The sequence below is a fragment of the Apteryx mantelli genome, chromosome 5 (genome assembly GCF_036417845.1).
Source record: "Apteryx mantelli isolate bAptMan1 chromosome 5, bAptMan1.hap1, whole genome shotgun sequence".
Classification (NCBI taxonomy): domain Eukaryota; kingdom Metazoa; phylum Chordata; class Aves; order Apterygiformes; family Apterygidae; genus Apteryx; species Apteryx mantelli.
Window position 1 is genome coordinate 77,825,853 of NC_089982.1, and position 13,074 is coordinate 77,838,926.

General features: G+C 36.6%; 1 protein-coding gene across 1 annotated transcript in view; it reads left to right on the top strand.

Annotated features, from left to right (window-relative positions):
- The window catches only part of ZFYVE28 (zinc finger FYVE-type containing 28), a 164,129-nt gene that overhangs the window by 128,436 nt on the left and 22,619 nt on the right, over positions 1 to 13,074 (top strand). Inside the window, exon 9 of the mRNA XM_067298298.1 lies at positions 4,385 to 4,489. Coding sequence (XP_067154399.1) covers positions 4,385 to 4,489 — 105 coding nt within the window. The remainder of the gene's footprint in view (positions 1 to 4,384; positions 4,490 to 13,074) is intronic.

Genomic DNA, 13,074 nt, shown 5'->3' on the forward strand with positions numbered 1-13,074 from the left:
CTTTAGTTTTATCAAAAACTCTGGAGAATCCTAATTCTTTGAGTTTGAATGCAGATTTTATTCCACACTAGAATGGCATTTTAAAAATAGCCTTGTAGGCTTTTAGGACCTCATGAGTGAAACGAACTTGTGCTACCTTAGGTAATTAAAGCCTAGTCCTGTGAATCCCACGATGGGGGAAGCCCAATGTAATATGGCATTAATCTCAAATGAGGATGAGATGCAGTGAAGTTTAGGTTGCATGTGCGAAGAAAGGATTAGCTGCTTTGTTTGTGCTGATGCCTGCTATAAAATGTGCCTGTCTGTGCGTAAGTTCTCGTATTGCAACAGTGCTAATGAAGAGGTGCTTAGCTAGCAGCAGCTGATAAGAGGAACCATGTGTTGGGAAAAGCAGGTCAGTTCACCTCAGGAGCTACCAGCATCCTAGAAGTGCAGAGTGAATCTTCAGGCACTGATGAAAAGAATATTATGTAAAAATATATCCTGAATTGTGTGTATACTAACTAAGAATGTGGCGAGTAGGTCAAGAGTCTTCAAAAAAAATTTTTTTAGGCTAAATAGTGTAACACTGAGAAGGTGTAAAACAGAATTCTCGTCGTTACTGGATTCACATTTCTTGGCACTAAACAAACAGAATTTCTTACCCTGAAGAGTTAACAGTCTGAATATGAACCAGAAATAAATTTCTGGTGGCAAAGTTCAATCTATCTTGGTGCACAGGAGTGAGAACGTTTTTTACAATTGTCTAAACTATATATCCTTTAGTATAATACCATGACCTCTGTAAGTGAGGTCTATATACAGCAAGTCCAAACAGGTTGCATTACCAAATGATTACTGACGAGCTTCATTTCTAATGCTGAAAGCTGTGGATGGCTCATGGCCTATGGCATGTGGATGACCTGGCCTATTATACAGATTCGTGCATCAAGAGATGAAGTAGTGGGAAAAAAAGGCATTTAAGAAGGTGTTAAGAATGGCAAATGTTTTTAAGAAAAAGCTTAAAGAGATGAAAAGTTATGCAAATAGTAACTGCTTACAGGTGAGAGAGGACTCAGATGATGTGTATAAGCTGGTCAGAGAACATCCAAGAACATTAAAAGAAAAGTAGGATTGAGATCTTTGGGTAATGTAAATTGGTTTTACGCCATTAACCTCAAGGAGTGATAGCAACTCATGTCAGCCGAGAGTCTGCCTTAAGATCTCAACATCAGCCCTTTTTAATGAGTGAGGGAAGCTGTTTGATGGGCAGGGATTATGCGGTGTTTCTTCATGTGTATGAGAAGACAATCAAAGATTTTCTTCGATCAACAATCAAAGATATTCTCTTGTGTAGGCCTTAGTAATTGGGGTAGACAGAATATTTTACTTCAGGTGTCACCAGACTACACCTCTATTTATTTTTACGGCTGGTAAAATATAGGATGTGTCTATCCCCTTTGATGCTTTAGTTTGTCTATGCTGTCAGCTGCTTGAACTGTTTAAGGGACTTTGTTCTGAAGCCAGGTCCATCTTTCACCGACTCCAGACTTTTCGTGGAGGCTGGGATAATTGCAGTGTATGTAGCACTTTGCACTCGAATCGGTGCAGCGTGGAATTTACCGAACGTGGCTTTCCACAGCACAAGGAGAGAGGACCCTTCGCTCTGCCCACATGAACTAAGAACAGTGAAGTGATGTTTTGTTCAGGGCACGTTAGGTACTGCCTAAGGGTAGGAAGGCTGTTGCAAGCAGTATCAGTGCAGCGCGCTAGTTCTGAAGCTCATGTTGAAAGGGTTTCTACTTTCACATCATCTGAAAACAGTACTGTATAAACTCCTCTAATAGCCCAAAGAGCGTGCTATGGCTCAACATGACAGAGGCAAGGAAAATGCCATTAAGCGGTCAGCAGGAGATCACTATCTGCTAGCACTTGGTTCAGGTAAAATATATTTTGATGGTGAACAAGTTTGGGGGTGTCTTTTCTGTTCATTTTCAATGACTGCCCAAGAATATCCTGAGGGTAGTTCTCAGGTTTACTTACCATTAAGATCCAGCACTTTATGTGCCATCTTTATATTTGTGTTTTCTAACTGGTACTGCACACTCCACAACAGCAGCTCAGGATAGAAAGTGATTTTGTGACTTGCGACAATGTTGCTAAATGTCACCCGCTCTTAACGAGAGAGACAGGTTTTTTTCTTTTTTAGCCTAGAGCATTTAGCTCCCAAAATTGTATGAGAACTTTGACTTCTTCGTGCGTAGGGAAAGTTCCGGCCCTTTTAGTTGTTAGAAAGAGCTGGAAAGCTCAAATTCTCAAAACAGAACCCAAGAAAATAAATTGATTTTATATTCTTAAATAGTCTCATGATTTTGTTTTGTGTACCATTGGTAACAGACGTTTTGACTAGATTTCAAATATATCAGGGAGAGCTTAACAGAAGCACTGAAGGACAGCAAACGTGAGACCTTAAATCTCAGAACAAGTGTTACTGCCCAGGTCAGCTTGCAGGATTGTTAGGAACCAAACTGGAAACTGGGGGAAAGGAGTAAGGGGTGGCAGCAATGAAAGAAAAAGCTGAGTTTGCTGGTTGTTCTTACTGCCTGGTTCTGCTGTTCAAAGATTATTTTGTTTTGAACAATAAATTTCATCTTTGTGCAACAGTTTCTTCTGCTCAATCATGCTGTGAAATCGCACTTTAATTTTTTTTTTTACATCATTTAACTGCCATAAAACACAGTAAAAGTACATATTAGTAGCCTGACCATATTGCAAAGTTGGACAGGTAAAGGTGATGAGCTATAAAAGAGCAAGCCTTTGTTTAAATGCACGTATCTCATCATAATGAGCAGAATTGTCAAGGGAAATTATATAAAATGAATGAAAGTTAAATAGATTTTTGTTCAAGTCCGATAAATTATTTTCCAACTGCGACAGCTCTTCTTTCAACTAAAACATAACACTTGGGATTTGTTTTCCAGCTAAACACATAGGATTTATTTTCAAATTGGAAATCAAAAATGAGGAATATGAAGTAATATATTTTCAAAGTGATGAGTAGGAGGTATGCAAACAAATCCTGTTATTTCTTAAAGGGATTAGAGCACATACCTTCCATAGACCACTTTGGAAAATTCCCCTCAAGTGTTCTTCCAGACTTCTAGCCACAAAAATAGCTACAATAGTAAATTTGGTAGAGGAAAAGGATTTGAAACATAGCTTGTTTGAATATGTAGCCAACATTCTCTTTCAAATCAGAATAGTGTAAGAAATCTACTAGTAGTCATAGAGGAGTAAGATTAAAAAAAAAAATCCTAATCTAAATAATTAAATTTCTTTTAACTAAAAATATTTCTTAGGTTTCTCTCTGCATTGTCCAAAGATTTCCACTGACTGAACACTTCAGTTCAGCAGGCTCTAGTGATTCTTCTGCACTGCCTAGAACCAGCACAATTTTCATATATTTGCTCAAGATTCCATTTTTTCCTATTATAATTTTTCTTCAGCCTGTGGAATTTCCAGTAGCTGAGCAGTAAATTGTTACTGAAACATTAAAAATTGGTCTCTCCGAGACAGGTCTGTAGTGCTTATGAAACTATTTTTAATCTTCTAATCCTAATTTATGTTGATAATATGATGTAGGATCTAAAATGATGTAATATTTAAAGATGCTATTTGCATTAGCCCAGGGATGACAGGGAAAAGTTGATAACCATTCATTTAAATTATTCATTTTATTTAGTAGCCAGTAGATTTGCTCTAACGAAGTGTCGGTGGTTTGCCATGGGATTGCTACTTCATGGCTGGCCTAAGGCGCACATCTGAGGAATATGCATGGCATTGCAGGGACTGGTCAAATCAGGGGGTTGCTGTATTATCCCCCTTTCTTTTGCTGAACAGTCTGCTTTCTGCTGTCTTGTGGACTTTCTCCTTCTCATCCTCATTCTGTGGAAACTTGGATCAAATTTGTCATGATATTTCAGAAGTTCTTGAAGTTTATTTTTTTAGGCTGTCTAGGCCTGAAGCACATAGTGATTTTATGAATTTCCAGTGATCTTATGTCTTTGTTATAAAATTAGGCCACACTTAACTGCATGGGGCACACTATTCCATCTATACCCTATGCAATCGTAAGACCTTTTGATCCTTTCCTGAATGTTTTAACTGTATGTTATGACTTAAATTGAAGATTTTTATAAGGCATGTGCCCATTGATTTTGCCAAATTGTCTGTCCTTTTGGTGGTAATATAAAATAGATATGTATTATTTCCTAAAGAACAAAAATGTAACTGTCAATTTACTCTTACTTCTGTATGATAGTTTACAATCCATGAGTTATCACAGTGCTCTGTTTTTACCTTTGTTCTCTTCAGCGGTTCATTTTGTTTCCATATGTTTTTTCAGTTCTCAGGATGGCTTACGTGATTCCCCCCTCAGCTCCATCTCCAGCAGTGACTATGAGAGTGTTTCTGTCACTACATGTAGTCTCTCCAGCATATACGCTCTGAGGTAATAACATCCCTTCATAGTCAGATTTGACTAATTGCATTGGGTTATGGTTGGTTACAAATTTTCATTGAATTAACAAACAAGTGACAGCAACACTTCTGATTATTCTTCCTTTCGAACAGCAGATGCTTTTTTTTTCTCTCGCAGTTTTCTTCAGTGCTGTTACAATTGAAAGTCAACTATTTACAGAAAAGTTTTGATGTATATAGCAATGAATTATATGATATGTCAGTGATCTCACTTTTGTTTGTCCGTTTAGCATTTCTTCAAGAGAGACTTCAGACTTTAGCTTAAAATGTACTGAATGTTTGTACATAGCTAGGACTTGGCTTTCTAGATACCATATTGCCATTTCATTTCAGCTTAGTAAAATAAGGGAAGCATCCCAATTAACCATAATGTAATTTCCACAGTGTTGTATGCCAAAATTGTTAAGAATACTAGTTTATATTCTCACCCTCTAAACCCGCATGAGAGTTTTAACTTCACAATTAATTATGCTCTGAGTACTTAATAGAGGAATAAATTTTGCAGCAGAAAAATGTTACTAAAATAGTTCTTTCGCATTTTTTAATATATGCACAGAAACATTATTACCCTGATAGATACAATTTCAGTCAAGGTAGTTTTAGATCTTCTTCCACTCCTCCTTGTCCTCCCTCTTTCATCTCTGTATCTGTATCCAGCACTTTAGCTCAGGAATTCAGAAGTTTGTACAGGTTTGGGGATTGAAAGAGAAGGCAAATGGTCTTTTCTAATAATGGCAGAAGTAGTGTTACATATAATGTCTGGGGTTTTTTTGTTTTTTGTTTTTTTAGGATGTGCCCATCTTTAGGCTCAATCTTTCTAATGATTTCCATATTTTTAAAAGGCAAATAAGGGCATTTTTGACAGCCTACATCTTTTCTCAGAAAGAGGCAATTAAAACTATTTTTTGTGGTTTTAATTTTGAAATACATTCACTTTTGAGTGTTCTTTGAACAAAAAATAATATTGCTGTGTGCAACAGTTGCCCTCTGCTAAATACTCAGACATCAAAAAACCCTGTTTCCCCCACGGCTGTCGGAATGGGCAGTTAGAGGAAACCTCAGCTGCTCGTCAGGTATCACTGGAGCAGTGAGAGTAAATAAGTCTTTGTGAGGTGCATGACCTTTTTTCCAGGCCTTTCTTTAATCCTTTCCTATGTTAGTATTGTACATGCCACTGTATTAAAATATCTTGATGCTTAAGCAAATTAGATCTCTTTCCTCTTTTCAGATTTTTTTTGAGTGTTTGATTTATAAGGCTGTATTTGCATGTGTTTTGTGCTTTTGCCAACTAAACTTTTTCACTGCATCATTCCTGAGTGTCATTTTTAAGAAATCTAAGCTGCCTGTTATTCTATATCTGATTAACATTACTGGAGATCTAGCTCATGTAGTTTATGGTCCAATAAAACATTTAAGTGCCTGCTTAACTATACTGATATGAGCACCCCTCCCCTTTGAAACATCTATACTACATAGTTTTAAAAAAAAAAAAAAAGCTCAAAAGTCTGACTGGTTCAGTGAAGCAGCTTTCTAGAGCTGTGTGCATACGTATATAATATTTGGCTCTGCATCCTCTCAGTACATCTGTTTGTATTACAATTTAGAATATGTTTGTTTTTTAAGGTATTCCTCTGCCCTTTTATCTTTTATTATCTAAAGAGTTTTCTTTTAGCTTTTAACCAACTTCTCTAGAGTTTTATCATTTGTCTACCACAACTCCAAGGTCTTTGAGTAGGAGCTTGGCTTTCCTTGGAAAATATAGTGGACAAGAATGTCCCTTGCAAATATTTCTACAAAATGTTCTTTTCTGAAATAACTAAATTCTCCGTGATGTTATGTGCATTTCAAAATAATACCTGTTTTCCTGATATTTTTTTCCTTTCTTCTCTGAAATATGGCATTGTAGCATTTTTGTCTCTTTATTTCTTGTTGCTTTCATTTGTAATCTTAATAACAAAAATTAGAAATTTAAATGTAACATTTGCAATTTTATCTGAAGAATAATTAACTGAACATAGAATTCTTAAAATGCCGCCTTTTGGCCTTTCAACCTCCTGTGAGTCATAAGCAATTGCTTTGGGCTGTTATAATAATCATTGCAAATTAAAGTAGATAAGCAATACTGAGGCTGAATCTAGCACAGATTTAATGGTTTTGAAACAATGGATTATAGTATAGATGGAATTCTACATGCATACACATTTCTTGTTTTCCAAATGGAGAACTGGGAGAAAATTCCCCCTCCTTGCATCTCAGAGAACACTTTCTGCCACATGTCATTGTTTGCCATTTTGGTTTTTACTGAGAGAGAAGAGCTCTTGGGACTGCAGGGTCTTGTTAAAGAGAACTGCTTCAAATCAGCACATGATTTACTGCCTTAGACTTGTTCTATCATCAACCAGTGCTAGATTCATCCATCCTAACTTCAGGTGCCTGATATATCTAAATGAGGGGTCTTTTTGCTCTAGGTTCCCTGTTTAGTCAATGGAGAAAAGCAGAAACCTCAGCTGAGTGTCTAGTTTGTTGAAACTCATCTGGGCCAAAGATTTCCAGGCTTAAATCAGAACTGTGATTATATACTTTGAGCACTGATTGTGCTCACGCGGTGATTTGAAAAACACATTTTAAAACTTTGCTGGAAGTTTCTAGAGCACAGTCACTTTGAAAAGATGATATAGAGGACTGTAAAGTGGATTTGCTAAGGGAAGTTTGATTATTTCATTGGTAGCTGATCTGTGTAGAAGGTTCTTCTAATTTTAGAGATCTGATTGTCAAGAAGTTGAATGTTCAGCCCTGTTTGGAAGCTGTTTTTTTGCAAAATGTTCATTAAGCAGTATTCAGATTTGAGATGACCATATTAGTAGTTAGCTTTATCAGTGAAGAGTAAATGTTTTCCATTTATTTCAGAAGGCTTCAGAGAAACTGGATTTTTATACAGACTCGCAAGAGTCAAAGTGAATGTGGAATAATACCACTGCCTCAAGTGGAGTTGAGATGTTTGTAACTGTAGCAGGGAAGCAGCAACTGGTCCATTTTTTTTATTAACTCCAGAAAACAGTCCATTTGTTTTTTCCTTTTACAGATATCTTTTTATAAATATGGTTTTTAGAACAATTTTTAATATAAATATAATTTTATTGAATTATAAATGGGCAGATAAAGCAATAAAATATAATGCTGCTACTTTGTCCATTGCAATGTCAGATGTAGTTTCTTTATTTCTGTATGAAGAACAGTAGCTTTTAAAATTTGACTGTATTTTCAGGAATCTCTTTGTCCCTCAGCTTTCAACATGCATGAATATTATTGGGCAAGATCCTGACAGAGCCAGTAATTTGGGTTGAAACTGAAATGAAGACTGTTCGTATGCTAACTGAATGAGATGATTTGATGTGCTTAAAGCCATGTAGGAACTTAAGTGCTTTGAAAGACTGGCACTGGAAAATGGCATAAAAAACATTGTTTTGGCAATGAAGAGTGTGAGAGCAGAAGAACAAGGTGGTTACGATGAGCTGATTTCAAGCCTCATTGGAGTTTTTTTGTCTAAGATGATATAAGGGAAGAAGAAATATTCATGAATCTGTATTCAGGCTTTTGCCTGCCTAAGGAACATTGTAAAGCCTACATCTTCATTTTAAGATCATGATGAACTAAAGAATAATAAGTTTAACTGTAAATAATAACTTTAAATAGTAACTTTAATGGTATAATAGATGCCTTTCCCAGCTAGCAAGCTTTTTTTTGTCATTCTGTTTAAATGCCTGCATTTTGCAGTATTTTTTCTACAATTTTAGGCATTTAGAAAAATTAGTGGTGAAATTTTAGCCTATATTAACTACAGTCTGCAAAAGAAAGTATCTAAAGTGTACTGTGACTTGAGCCTGTGCCAAAGCAGTGAGGTTCTGCCAGCAGTTAGAGTGGGTTATTTATCGTGCTAGTTCTGCTAGAATATCTGCATCTGCCTGTGTGTGAGCTGATCGCTGGCTCATTGGCTGCTGGATACAGCTGCAGGAATAGCTTGCTGTCTAACATATTTTGAATAGATCCCTGTTAGTTTAAACACACACATGTGAAAGAAGGAGAAGAAAGCTGTCTCTTAGTATGTAAAAGAGAAAGAGGTGAAATGTTGATTGTCTGCTTCGAAAATAGAGGGTGTTCTGGAAGAGACTGTTGAAGCTACCTTGCCAGTCAGTTCTTGTGGGTGAACAGTTTCATACAAAAACGGGTTTTATACTGTGCTTTTCATCGTTAGAACTTGGTGCTTCACAGGGGATGCAAGAAGGAAGAGTAACTCAGTTACCCAGCAGGACTCTTAACTGTACGAGGAATAGAGATCAGTTCTTTCATGTCATAGTCCAGCGCTATCCGTTGATCTGTGCTGTCAGTGCTATGGCACAGGTTATATGCCCACCAGTTTTATAAATGAATCACAGCTACTCCTGGGAACTGAATAGTGTGGAGGACACCAAATGTGCCAGTGATGGCTTTGCTGGGTGATCAGGTAACAGCCTACCTGGTCAGATGTGTCCTGAATCTTCTCTCCTGCCGTTTTACCGTTATCCTGGTCAGATTTGTTTAAGCTATACAAAACAACAGTTTAATTCTTCATTAATGTTTGGTACCATCATTTTTGTTTTGGCCAATGCATTACTGTTTACAGTTTTCTTTCCCCTTTCTCTGTAGAGCTGCTCTTTACGGAAAGAAGGCTGATAATTGCAAAAAGGCTGGTGTAATTGCTTTGCATGTACTATACTGGAATCATGGAAACAGAGCTCAGTGAGAAGAGCTGCAGGAAGAGAAAAGGGTGTTATACCTTGAGAAAAATCAGCATGACATCTAAAATAGATGCTGCCTGATGATTTTGAACTGCAGACTGCCTATATATGTTTTAGTCATTGTGAGTCTATGCTGTTTTGTTGAGCTCTGTCACTCAAGTGGTGTGAGAGCAATTAATATGCATATTGATAGAGACCATCATAAACAGGCTGCAGCGTAGAAGCTTTTTGCTTTTCTGCTACATCCTTTGCCCCAACAACCAGCTGAGCAGTACCAGCAAAAAAAAAAGTCAGTGTTGATAAGGTCTGTCAGCTTTTGCTTATGATTTTAGTCAACTAGACGTATGTGACTAAAGCAGCTGTCTATGGTTCTTCACCAGCAGGATTCTTCTTGATGTGTTCGTGCCTCACTTGTTCTTCGGTACCAGTTTTCAGGAGCTTACAGCTGAGCCTGCAAGACAAAAAATATATCTCCAAATGGTGCAGTATTTTGTAAACTATTGTGTTCCCCTTTAGAAAATGTCACAAGGTAAAATTTCCAGATAGACTGTATGGATATAATCAATCTATCTATCTATCTATAGCATATATATTATATGCATGGCTTTGTGTTCAGTAACAAGTGACTGATGTAGGCTTTTTTTTTTTTTTTCCTCAAGGACCCAAGTGTCTTGTGTGAACTACTTGTTAATAAGTGCTTATTACAGTGGGAAGGTGAAACTTTGGTCTTTCCCTATTTAAACTGTGAACTTTGTATTTAGAGAGTTAAAACGTCTAATATGGTTGAAGTAAATTAAATATAAAATGTGTTCCTCTCTATGTAAATTAAGTGAAATACGACAATACATTAAGCTGGCTAGAATCAGTGGCAGAGGCAGTAAATTTGTTCCAGCAAAATTGCTCGGCACTCTAGAAGACACCATTTTGGGGCAGTATCCTAGCTGGCATATCATCTGGCATGAGACTGACAGAGAGTGATAGTAATCAGTTAGTGTTATTTTGTCTACGTAGCTCACTTCTGATTTTCATTTTTAGTAATTTGGTCACATTTATAATTATGTTCATTTTAAGGATGTGTAAAATCTGTTGTTGAATGTCACTTGGTGTTCCCTATGCTACTAGTAGCACAAATTTAACAGCTTTCAGAAATTTGATTTTATTCTACAGTTTTTTTTTCCCCAAAACCTTACAGTAGCATGTTTAGGGGTTTTGAGATTATGTGTAATAATTAAAATCACAGTTTTGCAGAGTTCTTGCAATGCCTATAACCAAGATATGTTGTAAAAGCACAATTATGTTTAAGAAAAAGATTTCTTCCTACTTACAACAGCATTGTAGTTGAAAACTGAAGAGAAAGCTTCCTTTTCTAATTAAAATTTTAAGGTTCCACTTAGTCGTTTAATTAGTCTTTCTCAACTTTGACTCCCATGGCTGGATACAGAATTCCTGGGGGATTCTCCCAGACCCTAAGATGTTTTAATGCTTCAGCTGATTGTTTTGTATTACTTTTTGAAGGAACTCATGGAGGCCACACAAAAATGTACTAATGAACTTCCCTAGCCCTCAGAGTTCCTCTTGGTGAAAAATGGTTTTCAGTGCTGCTTCTCCATCACTGTGCCTGCCACACACAGGAGCTGCAACTCAAGAGAGCTTTTAATGGAGTTGGATGTTAAATTAATTCACTTTTTATTATACTATACAGTATAGCTTCTTGAATAACACAAAGAACATTGAGGAGCTGTATGAAATGCCTCCTTCCCCTTGGAAGGTTTTGTATCCTGCATCAGGTATCCAGGTTCTATCCATCCTGTATCAGGTTCTTCTGGTTTGAGGATAAGTGATTAAAGCTGGGACTGAGATGTTTCTATTCCCTTATTAGATGCTAGAGCTGGCATTATATACCATTCCTTCCTAACTTCTTAACTGTTTCTGGTTTTCACTTTCAGTTTTTCCAGTTTGAGATTATTTTTCAAGTGTGTTTCTGTGCTCTAATCTCATATTATTTATTTTGCAGCATGACAGAATGTTTCTGAGAGCTTTAAATGTGTGTTTGATTACAAGAAAGTATTAGAAGATAACAATGTCATGATGGAATGGAGAAAATCTTAATAGAACCTAAGCAATTCTACTTTGTTATATTTTCATTTATATTTTTTCTTGAATTTTCCAATATCCTTTGTCTGGCAAATTTTACCCCTTTTTAGTTTTAATTTTAAGAAATACAGTAAATATGGTGCCTTGCAAGTGTCTGACATTCAACTCGATGGTAAGAAAGCAGCCTCATTGATTAATAATGCTTTAAGTTATTTGTTCATATTTATATTTATAGAAATTTTATCTATAATGAACAAAATAGCTATGTCAAAGGAAGTTGGTAATTCTTGGACTTGCGGTGTTGTTTTATTTAATTTCTGCTCGGAGCAGAGAATTTTTCCATTCTTCTGAAAAGACAAGCCAGTGTGGCAATGAGTTTGAATAAGCCAGCATGGCATTGCCATAGCACAGTTATCCAAGAAGAGTTTCTTACAGTAATTTAGCAACATGCTGCTTCAACACCTGTGTTTTTTGGAAGTCCAACATGACATACAAAGAGAGCTCTGCAGTCTGAGATGGGAAGGGCTGAGGAAGGAGTCATGAAGCTGCTCTTCCAACGGAGCGGGCAGCTGCCAAAGCTGCCAGGGTCTGGAGCAGACATTCCTATTGATTTCAAACTTAATAGTCTTTAATGCTAAGGAAGTTTTCCTGATTAAAGATATCGCTTAGGACATATGGCTAATATCATTAGTCAAATTGTTTATTTTAACCTCTTCCCCGCTTCAGCTGGGGCAAAAAAGCTAAGAAGGGGCTTCTGCAAATCTTGCGGTGTATGAAAAATGCTTCTGCTCTTGTGGAATTCAAAAGGTTGACAGCAGATGGGGCTTCTCGCACGTGTCCTAAAGTGTCTGGAACTGGGCTTTAGTAATGAAAATGGTAACAGTGTAGTGTAGTAGAGTTCAACTTCTTCCGGTGGTGCTTAGCTAAATTGTTCCTGCTAGAGGGATCTGCATCTGCAAGTTTTGAAACCCTGGGAACTGGAAACATTGTAAGATTTTTTTTCTTTATCCTTTTCTCTTAAAATAAAGAGAAAATATCTAAGAGATTGTATACAAAAATCCTCTTGACCTAATAAAATATTATGATTAAAAAGTTAAAAAATTTCTGAATTAAAGCTTTTCTTAGTCCAATCAAATATAGCTTTTGGGCTCATTCATTAAAATATAGTCCTTAATTAAATAACTATGTCCTACTCCCCAAATAAGAAAACATATTCTGAATTTGGTTTGAATGATTCTAAAATTGAGTGTGCACCCCCCCTTCACTTAAAATAATTGTAAGAAGGCATTAATTTCATTAATTTAACTGAATACATAAAATAATAGGAGGTTTCCTCCCAACCGTATCATCAACACTGGTACATGTTAGAAACCAAGGGATATTTACGCACTGTTTATTGCGTTTCTTGTGAGAGTAACCAAAAAAAAAGAGGTGCTGCAAAAGAAAAGGCAGGAAGAAAAGGCACCAAACGTTAGTTACAGAAACAGTAAGAGTGTGGCCTTGAGAGAGATTTGGGCTGACTGCTGGCAGAAAGGAGCTTGGAACTGTAAGCAAAGAAACTGTGCTCCACTCTGGGATTTTTCTTGGGGCAGGGAAATGAAATGATTATGTAGAAAAAGATTATATGAAACTACTAACGTGATTGCTTTATAGTATGGGAAACAAGAAGCAAAAGGGAACTTCTACT